Genomic DNA, 18,993 nt, shown 5'->3' on the forward strand with positions numbered 1-18,993 from the left:
TATACACTCGCACACACACACATATCCATCCACACATACAAGACACAAGCAGACATTTGAATGTCTGAAATGTCTGCTTGTGTCTTGTATGTGTGGATGGATATGTGTGTGTGTGCGAGTGTATACCTGTCCTTTTTTCCCCCTAAGGTAAGTCTTTCCGCTCCCGGGATTGGAATGACTCCTTACCCTCTCCCTTAAAACCCATATCCTTTTGTCTTTCCTTCTCCTTCCCTCTTTCCTGACGAGGCAACCGTTGGTTGCGAAAGCTAGATTTTGTGTGTATGTTTGTGTTTGTTTGTGGTCTATCGACCTGCCAGCGCTTTTGTTTGGTAAGTCTCATCATCTTTCTTTTTAAATATATATATATATATGCATATATATATATATATATATATATATATATGCATACACATGCCTTTGCCCCTACATGGTGCCAGGTAGACTGACAGTGTCAATGTTATTTTATGGCAGGTGGACTGGTTGTTGTGAGGTAGTGCCACATTGGTTGTGTAGAGGGAGAGGGATAGAGGATGCGGCAGGCAGGGAGGGAGACTGGGGCTGGGTGGCTAGTGGCTTGGAGAGAAGTGGCCAGTTTGCCTGCTAGGAACAGAGGATGGAGGGGCAGGTGTATGGGCTTGCATGATTGTAGCAGCTGGTGGGAAGTGGCACATGCTGAAGGTGATGTGGGGAAATGAAATGGGAGTGACAGAAGGGAGGACAGTGAAACTGGTGGGAGGAGGGTGCAGGGACAATGAGTTACCTGAGGTTGAAGGCAGGATGATTACAGTAGTGAAGGATGTGTTGTAAGAATAATTCCTATCTGTGCAATTCAGAGAAGTTGGTGATGGAGGGAAGAATCCAGATGGCTCTGGTTGTGAAGCAGGCGCTGAAATTGAGCATAGGATTTCCAGCTGTATGTTGTGCCATTGGGTGGTCACTTTTGCTCTTGACAACAGTTTGGCAGCGGTCATTCATCCTGGTTGACAGCCGGTTGGTTGTCACACCAAGGTAAAATGCTGTGCAGTAAGTGCAGTGGAGTATCGCAGGTGACCCGGCCTCTGATGGGATAGGATAAGCCTGTGACTGGGCTGGAGTAGGAGGTGCTGGATGAGTGGATTGGGCAGGTCTTGCACCTTGGTACACCACAAGGATATGAACCCTGTGCCAAGGGGTTGGGAGTGGGAGTGGCATACCGATGGACAAGGATGTTGTGTAGGTTGGGTGGGCAACAGAATGCCACTTTAGGAGGGGGTGAGAAGGGTCTTCGGTACGATGTCCCTCATTCGAGGTCAGGACAAGTAATGATCAAAGCCCTAGCAAAGGACATGGTTCAGTTGTTCCAGTCCAGGGTCATACTGGTTGACAAGGGGAGTGCTCCATTGCAGTTGCTTCTTGCAGGGGGGGAGGGGGGGGGGGGAGGGGGATGAGAATATGGTAAGGAAAATTTGGTTGCGGACTATGTGCGGGGAGTAATGCCTATCTGTGAAGGCCTAAGTGAGGCCTTCAGCATACTGAGCAAGTAAATTCTCGTCATTGCAGATATGCTGTCCATCAGTGGCTAGGCTGTATGGAAGGCATTTTTGGGTGTGAAAGAGATGGCAGATATCGAAATGCAGGTACTGTTGGTGGTTAATGGGTTTAATATGAACAGAGTTGTGGATGGTGGAGGTGGAGGTCACTGTTCAGGAAGGTGGTGGTGCATTGAGCAGAGGAGGACCAGATGAAGCAGATGGGAGAAAAGGTGTTGACGTTGTGAGGAATGTGAATAGAATGTCTTGGTTCTGACTCCCCTATCCTGTCACCCCCACCCAATTTATGTCCCCACTTTGCCTAGCGTGTGCCACTTCCCACGAGCTGTTACAATCCCATCTACCAACCCATATACCTGCCACCTCTCTCTCCCACATTCCTAGCCGGGAAATTGACAGCCTCTCTCCACGCCGCTAACCACCCACCCTCAGTCCCTCTCCCTGCCTCCTGCCACCCTCTCCCCCTATCCACCAACCTGACACTACCTCCACCACAACCAGTCCACCTGCTGCAAAACAGCATAAGCACTGTCAGTGTAGCAAAACAGCATAAGCACTGTCAGTGTAGCTGGGACCATCTAGAGACATAGGTGTGTGTGTGTGTGTGTGTGTGTGTGTGTGTGTGTGTGTGTGTGAGTTAGAGATCAATCTCATGATAAGAAATGCACACATGAATCGAGATTTTTTTTTTTTTTTAATTACCTACCCCATTTCCTTAAATGGGACAAAATGCATGTATTACACCTATAGCTTTATTTATTCCTATTAAAGAATTCATCTATGGTATAGAAGGAGTTGCCAAGGACATATGATTTCAATTTATTTTTGAAACTATTACTGCTATCTGTCAGACATTTTATTTCATCCGGTAATTTATCGAAAAGTTTTACAGCAGCATTTTTTACCTCTTTCTGTGCCAAAGATAGGTTAAGTAGAGGTTAGTGTAAGTCTTTCTTTCTTCTGGTATTATAATCTAGAATGCCACTGTTGTTTTTAAATTGGACCATGTTGTTGAGAACAATTTTATTACTGAGTAATGTACTGTGAGGCTGTTGTAAGAACTCCTAACCTTTTAAATGGATGCCTACAAGATGTGTGACTATGAGCCCCACCCATTATTCTAACCACTTTCTTTTGAGCAGTAAATACTTTTTGCCTAAGAGTTACCCCAGAATATTATTCTGTATGACATCAGAGAGTGATAGTATGCAAAGTATGTTAGCTTGCTAATTTCTATATCCTCAGAATTAGCAATTATACAAATTGCGAAAGTAGCTGAACCTACTCGCTTTAGGTGATCGAAAATATGAATTTTTCAATTAAGATTCTCATCTATATGTACACCTAAAAATTTAGTATGCTCTACCCTGGCTATTGACTTCTGTTGATGTGTTATATTTATTGAAGGGACTGTACTTCTTACAGTAAAAAATTGGATGTATTGTGTTTTTTCAAAGTTCAGAGCAAGCCCTTTCGCAGAAAACCAACTAACTACTTTTCCAAAGACATTATTTGTATCATTTTCTATTAGAGTTTCTTTTACTGGCTTAATAGTGATGCTTTTATCATCAGCAAACAGTGTGAGTTTAGCCTTCTTGTTTCAGATAAGAAGGGAAGTCAGTCACATACATCAAGAACAGAGGGGGACCCACAATCGAACCCTGTGGAACACCTTATGTATTTCACTCCAGTTACAGCAAGTGGGAAATTTTCTTAAATCACTTAATCCATATAAAGAAACTTTTTGCTTCGTGTTCTGTAGATATGACTTAAACCACTCATATGCTGTTCCATTTATACCTTAGAAATGTAATTTCTGTAGCATAATGTCATGGTTCTCACAACCAAATGCTTTGGACAAGTCTCAGAAAATTCCTATTGGTGACATTTTACCATTTAAAAACCCTATTATGTGGGCAGTGAAATTGTATATTGCTGTTTCAGTAGAACAGCATTTTTGAAATCCAAACTGTGATTTAATAAGTATCCCATTACTGTTGAGATGGCTAACCACTCTTGACGACATTAATTTCTCAACAATTTTTGAAATGCTGTGAGCAATGATACTGGACGGTAATTATTGACATCTGTGGTACTCCCTTTCTTTTAGAGAGGCTTGACAATGGCATATTTTAACTTGTCTGGGAAAATACCTTGAGTTAGTGATGCATTACATATGCGACTCAGAACATCAGCTTAACTGCTCCACATTATTTTTAACATCTTGTTAGAGATGTCATCTACTCCAGCAGAACATTTATTTTTCAAAGATTTAATGATATTCCTTATTTCACAAGAGGTTGTTAGATAAAACCTAATGTGACTATGGTTTTTCAAAACCGACTCTTCTGTGTATTGCAAGGCTTTTTCTTTTAAACTATTCGCGCTAATTTTTTCACCTACACATAAGAAATCGTTGTTAAGTATATTAGCTACTTGTGTACTGATGGTTAAGATGGTCTCATTCTCTTTAATAGTATACTACCTACCCCAGAGGTTACTTTTCATGTCTCTAACAACATTCCATATTTATTTGATTTTATTGCCTGAGTTGTTAATTTCATCTCTAATATACACATTTGTTTTTTATTTTCTGACAACTTTTCTCGGTTTGTTCTCTAGCTCGTCAAAGGATAACTTGAAAGCTTTCCTCCTTTCCTGTGTACCTATTGACAATTCAGCACTTCTGATTTTTGCTGAGGGCTCTCCTTTAATCCTAAAGTATTTACAAAATACATATTTAAAAATTGAAAATTAGAAAACTATAGATATATATAGTGTAATCAACTGCTTCAATGTACACAAAATTCATTAGATGATCAGCACTGTTTACTCCAGAGATAATTTTGCAGTTCTGATTAGAAAAAGTTGGGGACATGTGACATCAAAAATATTTTTAAATTGACAGTGTGGACAGCTTTAGGGTTGTACAATCTGACTGACTGCATACATCTGTAAGAAGGGCCATGTATGATGCTTTCAGGTGAGAGTAGGTGAAAGATTTATCAGAAAATCCACTAGACATTGGATGGAAGGTTTGGAACCAGTCTAGTGTTGAAACTGAGGACATCAGACAAAAGACAATTACTGAATTCTGGATTTTAAAATATTTTTACACGTAAGGACATAACAGTATAAGTGTTTGACCATCATAAATGAGATATACTGAAATAACCATAATAAATGGTATTGAAGAGTAATTAAAGACCACTCACAGAAAATAAGGCACAGGCTCTGTGGAAATTCAATATGTTGTAGAATTAGCCTCGTTCCTCACTCACATTTATCAAAAATCTGAAACACAGTAAATATTCCTGCACAACTGGAAAAGAGAACTGGTCACTTCTGTTTCAAAACAAGTTAAAATGATGTATGCAGAAAAATACAGACCAGTTATTTGAAATTATCAGCATGGGTACATAAAGAAACACATGTGTGAAAAACAGCTTGCACTACTCACACAGAATATTTTGCAAATAGCAGATGCAGGTGAACAACTAAGTTCCCTCTTCCTATATTTATACAATGCAATGAATATTCAATCACACTAATTATCTTCATAGATATTTGATTAGCTTGAAGAATTTTTGACTAGTAGAACTGTTAAGAGTTAAAGTTAAGCAAGTGGATAACAGCTCCTATACTTGTTCTGATTTTGTAACTAAATTATGTTTGACATTTCTGTTATTTATAAGGCAGTGAAGAGACAAGAAGCTTTCATTCTCTTAAAAGGTGTAGTTAGTTTCTCTTCTTTAATGGTGAAAACAGTTTTTCTTTCAACAAATGTTAATGTGTGTAATATGACTGTTTTTTCCACTATAACAATAACCAAGTGTACAATAATGGACAACAAATATTCAACAGAAACAAAACATTGGGCATATGTCAACAGAAACATAAGAAGAGCACTAATATTCTCAATACAAGTAAATAATTTCTCTAGAAGAAAGAAAATGTTGATAAGTTTTCAGATGGGTCCTTGTTCAGAACTAAGAAACAACATACACCTGCCGGAAGAATATAGTTACACAGGTGTAATAGTGTGTAGTGTATCTTCTTAGTCTTGAAGGAGGAATCTTCCAAAAGCTTGGCAACACTTCCTGTCTTGTTTATGTGCTAATTAACCACACAACACCTAAACTACGAGGTGCATTCAAGTTCTAAGGCCTCCGATTTTTTTTCTAATTAACTACTCACCCGAAATCGATGAAACTGGCGTTAATTCTCGACGCAATCGCCCTGCAGACGTACACATTTTTCACAACGCTGACGCCATGATTCCATGGCAGCGGCGAGGGCTTCTTTAGGAGTCTGTTTTGACCACTGGAAAATCGCTAAGGCAATAGCAACACGGCTGGTGAACTTGCGGCCACGGAGTGTCTTTCATTGGTGGAAAAAGCCAAAAGTCACTAGGAGCCAGGTCAGGTGAGTAGGGAGCACAAGGAATCACTTCAAAGTTGTTATCACGAAGAAACTGTTGCGCAACGTTAGCTCGATGTGCGGGTGCGTTGTCTTGGTGAAACAGCAGACGCGTAGCCCTTCCCGGATGTTTTTGTTGCAGTGTGGGAAGGAATTTGTTCTTCAAAACATTTTCGTAGGATACACCTGCTACCGTAGTGCCCTTTGGAACGCAATGGGTAAGGATTACGCCCTCGCTGTCCCAGAACATGGACACCATCATATTTTCAGCACTGGCGGTTACCCGAAATTTTTTTGGTGGCGGTGAATCTGTGTGCTTCCATTGAGCTGACTGGCGCTTTGTTTCCAGATTGAAAAATGGCATCCACGTCTCATCCATTGTCACAACCGACGAAAAGAAAGTCCCATTCATGCTGTCGTTGCGCGTCAACATTGCTCGGCAACATGCCACACGGGCAGCCATGTGGTCGTCCATCGGCATTCGTGGCACCCACCTGGATGACACTTTTCGCATTATCAGGTCGTCGTGCAGGACTGTGTGCACAGAACCCACAGAAATACCAACTCTGTCGGCGATCTGTTCAACAGTCATTCGGCGATCCCCCAAAACAATTCTCTCCACTTTCTCGATCATGTCGTCAGTCCGGCTTGTGCGAGCCCGAGGTTGTTTCAGTTTGTTGTCACACGATGTTCTGCCTTCATTAAACTGTCGCACCCACGAACGCACTTTCGACACATCCATAACTCCAACACCACATGTCTCCTTCAACTGTCGATGAATTTCTTTAGAAAACGAATGATTGCACGCTGTTCAAGTAAGGAAAACGTCGCCATTTTAAGTATTTAAAACAGTTCTCATTCTCGCCGCTGGCGGTAAAATTCCATCTGCCGTACGGTGCTGCCATCTCTGGGACGTATTGACAATGAACGCGGCCTCATTTTAAAACAATGCGCATGTTTCTATCTCTTTCCAGTCCGGAGAAAAAAAATCGGAGGGCTCAGAACTTGAATGCTCCTCGTATGTCATGATTTGCTACCTTTAGTCCTTCCATTATTTCCATTCCATCAAGGACTTTCTACTGTCCTATTTATGCAGTTTATCACATACTGCAATAGCACTGTCAGATCACTCACTGGATCATAATAAGAAAACAGAAAATAACTTGACTTTAACAGCTTCTCCAGCTGGTGTAGTAGCAGCTCTCTTTAAATTTGTATAAATATAAGAGAATTCCAGTAATAAATAGAAAAAACCCAATAGTATTCAATGACAAGATTAGTGGAATATTCCTTGTGCTTGTTGCACTGTTGAAATAGTAATAGATTATACTCTGAAGAGACATGAAATCTGCCAACCACACAAAATCAACTGTAGGGAAGGTGAATAGAGTGCTAGGATTTGTTAGAAGAAGTTTGGGAAAGTGCAGGGCATATTTATAGATAACTACATATGAAGTACTACAGGGTAGTGTGACCTATTCTAGAGTACTGCTCCAGTGTTTGGACCCTTTAGCAAGTAGGCAGACGACAGACATTGTATAAATACAAAAATGCGTATTTCAGGTTGCATCTAGTTGGTATAAGTCCATATCCTCGGGGAACTAACTGAGATCTTTGGAGGAAAAGCAAGGCAAATGTTGGGAAGTGTTTTTTGATGAAGATTGCAACATTTCTGCTGCCACCAAGATATATCTTACATATGAATTAGTGCAAATACGTAGTATACTGACAAGGGAGGTCTTCAGGGGTGGGAACAACTTTTTGAAACCACCTATGTGGTGTAGTTCAGTGTCCCAGTTATCAGGGTGGGATCAACTTTTTGAAACCACCTATGTTGTGTTGTAGTTCATGTGGCTCTGAGCACTATGGGACTCAACATCTGTGGTCATAAGTCCCCTAGAACTTAGAACTACTTAAACCTAACTAACCTAAGGACATCACACACATCCATGCCCGAGGCAGGATTCGAACCTGCGACCGTAGTAGTCACGCGGTTCCAGACTGAAGCGCCTTTAACCGCACGGCCACACCGGCCGGCTGTGTTGTAGTTCAGTGTCCCAGTTATCACACCTTGCAAGGCTGCAACCATTTACCCTGGTGGGCCACTATTTGTTAGTAATCTACTAAACTCATTTCTCATGATCCAGTAGCCTATTGGTTAAGTTATTTGGCTGGTATATTCAAGGTTGTGGGTTTGATTCCCCCGGGATTTTCTATCAAAATGACTATAATGATTTTTTTTTCTCGAATTAATTGGTGTACACACACACACACACACACACACACACACACACACACACACACAGGGTTACACACACACACACACACACACACACAGGGTTAGGTGTTAAAGTCAGTAGTAATGAAATAACTAAGATTACAGTAGATGATAATGTTCTTGTAAACCCAGGTCAAATATCAGAGTGTTTAAATGAATTCTTCATAAATGTTGCAAAGTCGGAAGTTGATGTAGCAGGATATCAGAGTAAAGTAATCCCCTTTGGACTCGACCATGAAGCTGAGTATCTCACAGATTTTAAAAAAGTCACAATAAAGGATGTGAAAAATGTTATATTGTCATTAAAAAATAAAAATTTTGCTGGGTGGGATGGGACACCAAGTAAAGTGATTAAAGCAGTATATGACATAATAGCACCCCTGCTAGCTAAAATAGTCAACCAATCTTTTGAACAGGGATGCTTTCCTGATGTGTTAAAATATGCCGAAGTGAGACCTCTGTCCAAGAAAGGGTCGAGGGAAGATATGGGAAACTATCGTCCTATTTCTATTCTCCCAATCCTGTCAAAAGCGTTAGAGAAAGTAGCTGCAAACCAGATCAAAAATTTTATCGTAAAAAATGATATTGTCGTAAGTAGCCAATTTGGATTCCAACAAGGAAAAAACACACTGGATGCAGTAAATAACTTCATTGAGAAGATATGCAAATCATTGGATCAGAGGAGTAAAGTCGCACGTATCTTATGCGATCTTTCAAAAGCATTTGACTCGGTGAACCATGACTTGCTTATCTACAAATTAAACAAATATGGGGTTAAGGACAAAGCTCTGAAATGGCTCACATCATACTTGCACAACAGAAAGCAAAGGGTAAGTGTCACATCAAATGCAGTGAATTATTATTCTAAATGGAGTACAGTATCACAAGGCATGTCTCAAAGCTCCATTTTGGAGCCAATCCTGTTCCCATTCTATGTAAATGACTTGCCCATAAATATAAATTCCCAATCAGTCCTGTTTGCGAATGATACTTCTGTTTTAATTGAAGATGATGCAGAAAAAATTCAGAGCTCCATTGTGAGCACAACTGGTACTCTAGAAAACTGGTTCCAGTTAAATGGCTTGAAACTGAACATTGCAAAAACCAATATGGTACATTTCAAAACCAAGCATTTGGAATGTGTGGATCTTAAAATACATCATCTCAATCACCCTATGGAAGAAGTTAACATGGTCAAATTCCTAGGACTAAATGTGAACAACTTAAACTGGAGTACACATACTGAGTTCCTATCAAATAAACTAAGCAGCTTTGCATTTGCAGTGCAAATACTAGCAAACTCTACTGACATGAGTACACAAAAAACAGCATATCATAGTTATTTTGAATCTGTCATTAGGTATGGTATCATTTTCTGGGGAAATTCAAGTAGTGTATCTCGAATACTGAAACTGCAAAAGAAAATTATAAGATACATGTGTAGTGCACAACAAACAGAATCTTGTTGCCCATCATTTCGGAACCTTAAAATCCTAACAGTTCCCTCCATATACATTTATGACATTATAATCTTTGTACACAGCAGACAAAAATTATTTGAGGAAAATCATTTTAACCACACATACAACACAAGAAATAAAAATAATTTTTTGTTACACACACACACCATTTGAAATTATATGCACAAACTCCACAGTATATGGGGATGACAATATATAAAAAGCTAATGGGCAAAAATATATTTAATATGAAACCAGAGAGTCTAAAAATAAGGCTACAGCAGATTCTGTACTTACTTTGATTTAATTTCTTCCTTTTCATTATGTTATATTTGCTTCTGTGTTGTTGCAATCATTATTTGTAATATTTGCTTTTTTTTCATTTTATTTATAACACCTTGTTTCATTTAAATCTACAGCAGCATTATTTTGTATGAGGCAAGAAGAACTTTTATGATAATAACCATCCAAAAACATGTACATGTTGTAATGAAAAACAGTTCGATCATCGTTTTAAAACTTTAAATATAACGATAGATAAACAAAAATAGTTAAAAATACATTAATAAAGATACTAACGGAAAAACTATGAAAGGAATTAAAAAATGAAAGTGAATAAAAAGTTTAACACAACGATCGCGGTCCTCTGGTTTGGAGCCGAGTGGAAGGCTTAAACCAGAGGCTCAGACGATTCTGCGGAGATTTGGGGTGCAAATTTCTCGACCTCCGCTATCAGGTGGAGAAATGTAGGGTCCCCCCGAATAGGTCAGGCGTGCACTACACGCCGGAAGCGGCTACAAGGGTAGCGGAGTACGTGTGGAGTGCACATGGGGGTTTTTTAGGTTAGAGAATCCCCTCCATAGGCCCAAGAAGACGCCTCCTGAGACGCGGCAAGGTAGGAGTGGGCAAAATGCAACAGGGAATAACAATATTAATGTGCTAATAGTAAACTGCAGGAGTGTCTATAGAAAGGTCCCAGAACTGCTCTCATTAATAAACGGTCACAACGCCCATATAGTACTAGGGACAGAAAGTTGGCTGAAACCAGACGTAAACAGTAATGAAATCCTAAACTCAGATTGGAATGTATACCGCAGAGACAGGCTGAACAGTGAAGGGGGAGGCGTGTTTACAGTGATAAGAAGTGCAATAGTATTGAAGGAAATTGACAGAGATCCGAAATGTGAAATTATTTGGGTGAAGGTCACGGTTAAAGCAGGCTCAGACATGGTAATTGGATGTCTCTATAGGCCCCCTGGCTCAGCAGCTGTTGTGGCTGAGCACCTGAAGGATAATTTGGAAAATATTTCGAGTAGATTTCCCCACCATGTTACAGTTCTGGGTGGAGATTTTAATTTGCCGGATATAGACTGGGAGACTCAAATGTTCATAACGGGTGGCAGGGACAAAGAATCCAGTGAAATTTTTTTAAGTGCTTTATCTGAAAACTACCTTGAGCAGTTAAACAGAGAACCGACTCGTGGCGATAACATAACAGACCTTCTGGTGACAAACAGACCCGAACTATTTGAAAAAGTTAACGCAGAACACGGAATCAGCGATCATAAAGCGGTTACGGCGTCGATGATTTCAGCCGTAAATAGGAATATTAAAAAGGGTAGGAAGATTTTTCTGTTTAGAAAAAGTGACAAAAAGCAGATTTCAGAGTACCTGTTGGCTCAACACAAAAGTTTTGTCTCAAGTACAGGTAGTGTTGAGGATCAGTGGACAAAGTTCAAAACCGTCGTACATTATGCGTTAGATGAGTATGTGCCAAGCAAGATTGTAAGAGATGGAAAAGAGCCACCGTTGTACAACAACCGAGTTAGAAAACTGCTGCAGAAGCAAAGGGAACTTCACAGCAAACATAAACATAGCCAAAGCCTTGCAGACAAACAAAAATTACGCGAAGCGAAATGTAGTGTGAGGAGGGCTATGCGAGAGGCGTTCAATGAATTCGAAAGTAAAGTTCTATGTACTGACTTGGCAGAAAATCCTAAGAAATTTTGGTCTTATGTCAAAGCGGTAGGTGGATCGAAACAAAATGTCCAGACACTCTGTGACCAAAATGGTACTGAAACAGAGGATGACAGACTAAAGGCCAAAATACTAAATGTCTTTTTCCAAAGTTGTTTCACAGAGGAAGATTGCACTGTAGTTCCTTCTCTAGATTGTTGCACAGATGACAAAATGGTAGATATCGAAATAGACGACAGAGGGATAGAGAAACAATTAAAATCGCTCAAAAGAGGAAAGGCCTCTGGACCTGATGGGATACCAGTTCAATTTTACACAAAGTATGCGAAGGAACTTGCCCCCCTTCTTGCAGCGGTGTACCGTAGGTCTCTAGAAGAGCGTAGCGTTCCAAAGAATTGGAAAAGGGCACAGGTCATCCCCGTTTTCAAGAAGGGACGTCGAACAGATGTGCAGAACTATAGACCTATATCTCTAACGTCTATCAGTTGTAGAATTTTGGAACACGTATTGTGTTCGAGTATAATGACTTTTCTGGAGACTAGAAATCTACTCTGTAGGAATCAGCATGGGTTTCGAAAAAGACGGTCATGTGAAACCCAGCTCGCGCTATTCATCCACGAGACTCAGAGGGCCATAGACACGGGTTCACAGGTAGATGCCGTGTTTCTTGACTTCCGCAAGGCGTTCGATACAGTTCCCCACAGTCGTTTAATGAACAAAGTAAGAGCATATGGACTATCAGACCAATTGTGTGATTGGATTGAGGAGTTCCTAGATAACAGGACGCAGCATGTTATTCTCAATGGAGAGAAGTCTTCCAAAGTAAGAGTGATTTCAGGTGTGCCGCAGGGGAGTGTCATAGGACTGTTGCTATTCACAATATACATAAATGACCTGGTGGATGACACCGGAAGTTCAGTGAGGCTTTTTGCAGATGATGCTGTGGTGTATTGAGAGGTTGTAACAATGGAAAATTGTACTGAAATGCAGGAGGATCTGCAGCGAATTGACGCATGGTGCAGGGAATGGCAATTGAATCTCAATGTAGACAAGTGTAATGTGCTGCGAATACACAGAAAGATAGATCCTTTATCATTTAGCTACAAAATAGCAGGTCAGCAACTGGAAGCAGTTAATACCATAAATTATCTGGTAGTACGCATTAGGAGTGATTTAAAATGGAATGATCATATAATGTTGATCGTCGGTAAAGCAGATGCCAGACTGAGATTCATTGGAAGAATCCTAAGGAAATGCAATCCGAAAACAAAGGAAGTAGGTTACAGTACGCTTGTTCGCCCACTGCTTGAATACTGCTCAGCAGTGTGGGATCCGTACCAGATAGGGTTGATACAAGACATAGAGAAGATCCAACGGAGAACAGCGCGCTTCGTTACAGGATCATTTAGTAATCGCGAAAGCGTTACGGAAATGATAGATGAACTCCAGTGGAAGACGCTGCAGGAGAGACGCTCAGTAGCTCGGTACGGGCTTTTGTCAAAGTTTCGAGAACATACCTTCACCGAAGAGTCAAGCAGTATATAGCTCCCTCCTACGTATATCTCGCGAAGAGACCATGAGGATAAAATCAGAGAGATTAGAGCCCACACAGAGGCATACCGACAATCCTTCTTTCCACGAACAATACGAGACTGGAATAGGAGGGAGAACCGATAGAGGTACTGAAGATACCCTCCGCCACACACCGTCAGGTGGCTTGCGGAGTATGGATGTAGATGTAGATGTAGATCAAAATGCTACTACATACGAGTATAGATGAAAAATAAAAATATTTAAACCAGTTAACTGAATAAAAATAATGATCAAAGTCATGTTGATAAATGTGTAAAAACAATGAAATTTTAAATGGTGCCTGGCTGGACTCAAAGCCACAATGTTTAGCATTCTAGCCCATCAACGTGTCTGCTACGCTACACTACCATTTCAAAACTTGGTACTACTTTCAAGGCTCTAGCATACTATGAAAAATTCATTGTTGTCAATTACTAGAAAATGAAACAAGTTGATCCCAGCCCTGATGATCTCCCATAGTGAGTCATACACACAACCATTTATTCCTCATCCTGTAACCAAATAAAATAGGATAGAAAATCGCTGATATTAGTATAAACTATCTTCCATCATGCATAGCAATGTGAGTAGTAGTGCTATGTATGTATATAAAGATACAAATCAAAGCATGCAAACCTTACCAATACATTCTACATTCTTTCTCATTTTATGCTGGAAGTACAGTATTTTGATTTAATAGTCACACTGTCATCTCATATTCAAAAGAACACAAGTACTATTTAAGAGCCTCAACAACGTAACTAGAGGATATTGCATGTACATTTAACTCAACAAGCTGAACTCTTCATTATACGATGATGTATTGCTTTTAGTACACAAACTGAAGCCTCAAATCAAAATCACTTAGTACTGATCATATTATACTTTTATAATTAAAATTGTGTCTACACTGGCCCTGCCTTGTCCATTAATGATCTGCTTCTGAAGACAGTAGTTACTTTTACACTGCTACTATTTCGGTTTACATTTTGTGGTTACGGCTACAAACAATAAAACTCATACTACTTAAATTTGCTTATCTCTTTCATGCGATATAGAGTGTGACAGACTGTTGCATCATACACATAACATGCGAAGATAAGATTATTACCTAGGTCTAAGAGGTATATTGTTCATAACTGGAGCCAAGGGCACTGCTGTCTCCTTCATCATTTTATGAAACTCGACAGTCTCCTGCAATGCCCAATGCCTGATTATCCCAATTTCTCTGTTTTTCATATATAACCACACACCATGTGGTCGTATCTGGCCAATCACAAATATTTCACCAGATCCTTTGCCTGAACTGGAAATTAAATATATTAAATGAAATAATGCAATAAGACTAATGTCACTGAAATGAAAATAATCTTAAAAATTAAAAGCACCTGCAATTATTTACACCCACACATGAGAAGAAACTAAGTATAACAGCATGATATTCAACAGACTCAACCATTCAACATGAATAAAAAGAAGAAAACAGTGAAGTCTGAACTGAGTATCTGGCACATTTTCGAACCAAATATTTCTTCAAAATACCATAGCCATACAACTTGAGTTGTTGAAGAAAAGAACAGTGGTCTGTGATTAAACCACGACCAAACATAGATAAAACAACACAATAAAGATTATTGTCTCACATATATTTTAGCTTAACGTGGAGACAACAGATAATAGATGTTGACAGACTCTCAAATGTATAAAAGCTGGTAGAGTCAATGCCTTTCAAAGTATGTGCCTACTTCATAAATTTGAGAAAAATGTGAACTAACAATGGTTAAGCAGAAAAGTCACCCAGAATTCCATACCACAAGAGAATATGATATGAGGAAAACCATTGTCTCTTGCTGGCAACTCATTGCTGATTTTATTCTTGCCCTGTCCTGCAGCAGCACCTTGGTAAAGGGTACTTGGTTACAATCCTGCTTGGTCTTTGTTAAGTCTCACTGCATCTAAGCCTTTACCCTCTCTCTTTCTCTTCCTTTTGCTGGACACAAGAACTCGGAGCTATGGATCATACAGTTTGCAGCATTACTGTTTCAATGAGTACCATTACTTGGGCATATACAACAAACTTAATGTCAGTCTGAAAAGTTCCAACATCAAAAAAATGTGTTCATATCACTTGTGAATGGTATTTCTAGTAAGAATTTAATACATGACATACATCAAAAAAGTGTATACTACTAATGATCCCAAAAAGTTTAATCATTTGTTATTGATCAGGTACCATTACAGTGCAACTATGCTCCACTGAGAGGGTGATGAGAGTGTCCAACACTTTTGAGGACACAAAGACCTGTTTCTCTGTTGAATAAGCTGAAATTCACACACTTGCCAAATCACTGACATGTAAGAAACTGGACAGAGGTCCTCCATAGTGAGTCAAACGAGCTGTCAACTAGCTGATAGGTATCTTCTATTTGCCTGAACAACTGAGAAAGCCTATGCAACTTGTAAGTCCTCCCACATCGGCTGTCTGAGTCACGGAAGTTCCACATAAAGAATGTACCATTAAGATATGTCTTAAGTGCTTTTGACCTACTGACATTTTCTGTGGTACATTTTGGAAATAGGAACTTTGTTAGATACTCTGCAGTCACAAAGTATGGTACAGATGTATTAAGAGTACATTCGAACAATGGAAAGTCCAGGTTGGAACATCAACAATGTTATGTAAAGAATTGATTGCTACTCACCCTAAAGATGACACGTTGAGTTGCAGACAAGCATGACACAAAGACAGTTACATGTAAGCTTTTGGCCAATGTCTTCTTCAGAAATGAAAACACACACACACACACACACACACACACACACACACACACACATTCAAACAAGCAAGCACACCTCACATTCACACATGCCACTATCTCTGGCTGCTCTGACCTGAATGGTCAGAGATAGCCAACGTGTGTGTGAGATGTGCATACTTGTGTGAACATGTGTGTGCTTTTTTCCTTTTAATGGTACATTCGTTACATGTTACATTCCCACATGTCCTGATACTCAGCAGACCTCAGTGAAATGGGACTATAAAAGGGGCAATAAGGTCAAGATGCGAGTTCAAAAGGGGCAGATAGACCAGGCCCTGGGAAATGACACATAATTTCGGCACAAATAGGGCACGGTATGACAGTCATGCACGCATGGAACTAGTCAACTGAAAAGGTCATACACAGCAATAACTGACAACTGGCCTACACAAACGTGATCGCAAGTCTGGACGACAGCCATCTTGTCCACAAAAGACTGTACAACATCACCCATGAAAGTCACTCAAAGACCAAGCAGCAATGGTTTGAACCCATCTGCTGTGAGCTGGACTGTAGCATGGTTGCCACTGCATTTGATTCATTGTACAGACACCACAAAACCCACAGATTGCGATGGATTTATCAACACCATCACTGCAAGGGTAGGCAGCAAAATGTGGGATTTTCAGATAAGTCCCCCTTCAATGTGTCCACTGTGATTGTGTATCAACAAAGATTCCCCAGATGAAAATATCCAGGTCCTCTGTTATATTACGAGGCTCTGTTCATAGCATATGAGGGCTGCACACCATACTCAATTATCCACAACCGAGATCTTGAAGAATTCTGCAATCCCTATCATTTATGTATTGTCCTGTACCTAATCTGTTATATAAAGCTTATTTCAGTCATCTGCATTCTTCTTGGTGGTGTCATACTCACAAAGGTTTGTGAACATTCAGCAGTGCTCCAACAAATATAAAACAAGTGTGAGTCTCCTGCACAACCCGTATTATAAATAACCCCAACCTTGGTTGAGGACTACCATTAAAACCACACCAGTCACCACTAGCTTCATAGAGCTGTAATGGTGTTTTTCCCTATGGTTTTGTTCTGGAAGTTCATTCTATTGGTGGGAGACAAATTAAACTGAGTGCTAGTAATAGTATAACTAACAATACACTTTATGCTTGATAAGTTATGAATTGTTACCACAGAAGGCTAATTTAAGATCTGGCATTTAAACACTGCCTTGTGCAACATAAAACCTGCATGATGAATTGTATCTATAACTTTCAAGAAAGAGAGCTTTGGTGATCTGTATACACTGCATCCATAATCAAGAACACGAACGCCGGTAAAACTGTAGCAAGTGTGTTCTATGTGCTCTCATTGCATTTCCATGGCCACACCCTTTTATTGGTTCAATGAATGAGACTCAAAGAAAATTATATTGAAGATTAAGATCATTCTGAAGAGCCAAGTACAGCCTCAACTGAAGTAAATTTAAGGCACATTTGGAGCATGACTGAAAAGTACGTCCACCCAATATACTAATACATTCAATGCACCTTTAGCAAAAGCGTTGAAGTGGTAGTCATTTGTTGCCCTCTTCCCTAATGATATTATCCAATAAGAGAAAAGATCATGAGGAATGTGTGCAAAAGATTGGTACCACATAAACAGCAGCAATGACACAGCACATATACTAACCCTCATTAAGGTTGATTCCAACACAAGCTAGAAAGCTGATGGTTTATTTTACAGTATTATGTAGTAACATACTGATAAAATTTTTATCAAATCTAACTTTAGTGAGAAAATCTTAAGTTCAATGTAGGACACTACACTTAACACAATTCAGTAGAAGATATAACATTTTTCACCTGATGAGTACGTCAAATGCTATAACGGCATTCATCATAGCATTCAGTTCATTATCAGTACAGCTCACTATTTAACCCATCTTGAGATCCAATTTTGGGGAATGGAGTCGCGGTATAGCCAACAGATGGCACATGTGTTAAATCATTTTTCACCATTGTTAAGACCAGTTTGGATGATGCAAATTGTATGAATGGTGATTCTCAGGCTAAATATAAAAATACTTTATTCACAGCAAAAGTTCTCAATGAAGTTAAGCTCAGATAACAACTGAAAGATCATTCATGACCACTAGAAAGTAACAGGAACAAAGTCCGCTGGCGTTATACTATTTCTGAGGGAAGTCTCATGCCAAGTGGCTATAGGAATGGTGTCCAGGTGGATGTGCAGTGTGGCATACTGTGAAGCAGTACAGATACGGTGCAGTGTAGAACAGAGTGTCTGGGCTGATCTCGACGAGTTCTGATTGATGACATATGAGGTGTAGCCAGCTCCTGGCCCGGAACTGAGCGAGCAGTTAAATGCTGTTGCAAGAGGTTGATTCAACAATGTGCCAGTGTGAGACGGTACGGCGCTGGCGAATATGGAGTGGCAGCAAAGGTGGAGGTCTTGGAGGTTCTGGGAACCCTGTGGCTTGACCAATGTGGTGACAGCATGGTGGTGCTGACGTCAGGTGCAGTGTCAGTGTGTGCTGATGAACCTGTGGACAGCAAGATAGCATTACTTGCTGTTAGAACAAGGGGGAGGGGGGGGGGCAGAAATGTGAAAGTGTGCATAAGGAGCATGTGAGGCCCACATGAGAAGTGCAGTGATGTAGGAGTAGCGTAGAAGGCAGTGAGATGCCACTAGGAACAACAGAAATGGCAAAAGCAGAAGGGAGACCACAGTGGCAGAAAGGTCTTTGCTGCAATGGACACAGGAGCACAGAAACAACTGAATGGAAGGAGACCAGAAAGGCCGAAAGTTTACTGCTGCTGGGTGCAGAAGAGCAGTACCCAGAAGCAGGGGCCCTCGAGAGGAAGTAAACCATGGCAGCTTTGGGCAGAAGCAATGGTGCGTGTTGACATCCAGTGCTGGGATCGACTATCGGAGTACAGCATTTGGTTTTACTGTAG

At 40.2% G+C, this 18,993-nt stretch overlaps 1 protein-coding gene across 2 annotated transcripts in view; it reads right to left on the minus strand.

Annotated features, from left to right (window-relative positions):
- LOC126187922 (PMS1 protein homolog 1-like) overlaps positions 1-18,993 on the minus strand; it is a 119,116-nt gene that overhangs the window by 20,257 nt on the left and 79,866 nt on the right. For both annotated transcript variants that reach the window (XM_049929283.1, XM_049929284.1), the window contains exon 10: positions 14,347-14,541. In XM_049929283.1, coding sequence (XP_049785240.1) covers positions 14,347-14,541 — 195 coding nt within the window. The remainder of the gene's footprint in view (positions 1-14,346; positions 14,542-18,993) is intronic.

The sequence above is a fragment of the Schistocerca cancellata genome, chromosome 5, assembly GCF_023864275.1.
Source record: "Schistocerca cancellata isolate TAMUIC-IGC-003103 chromosome 5, iqSchCanc2.1, whole genome shotgun sequence".
NCBI lineage: Eukaryota > Metazoa > Arthropoda > Insecta > Orthoptera > Acrididae > Schistocerca > Schistocerca cancellata.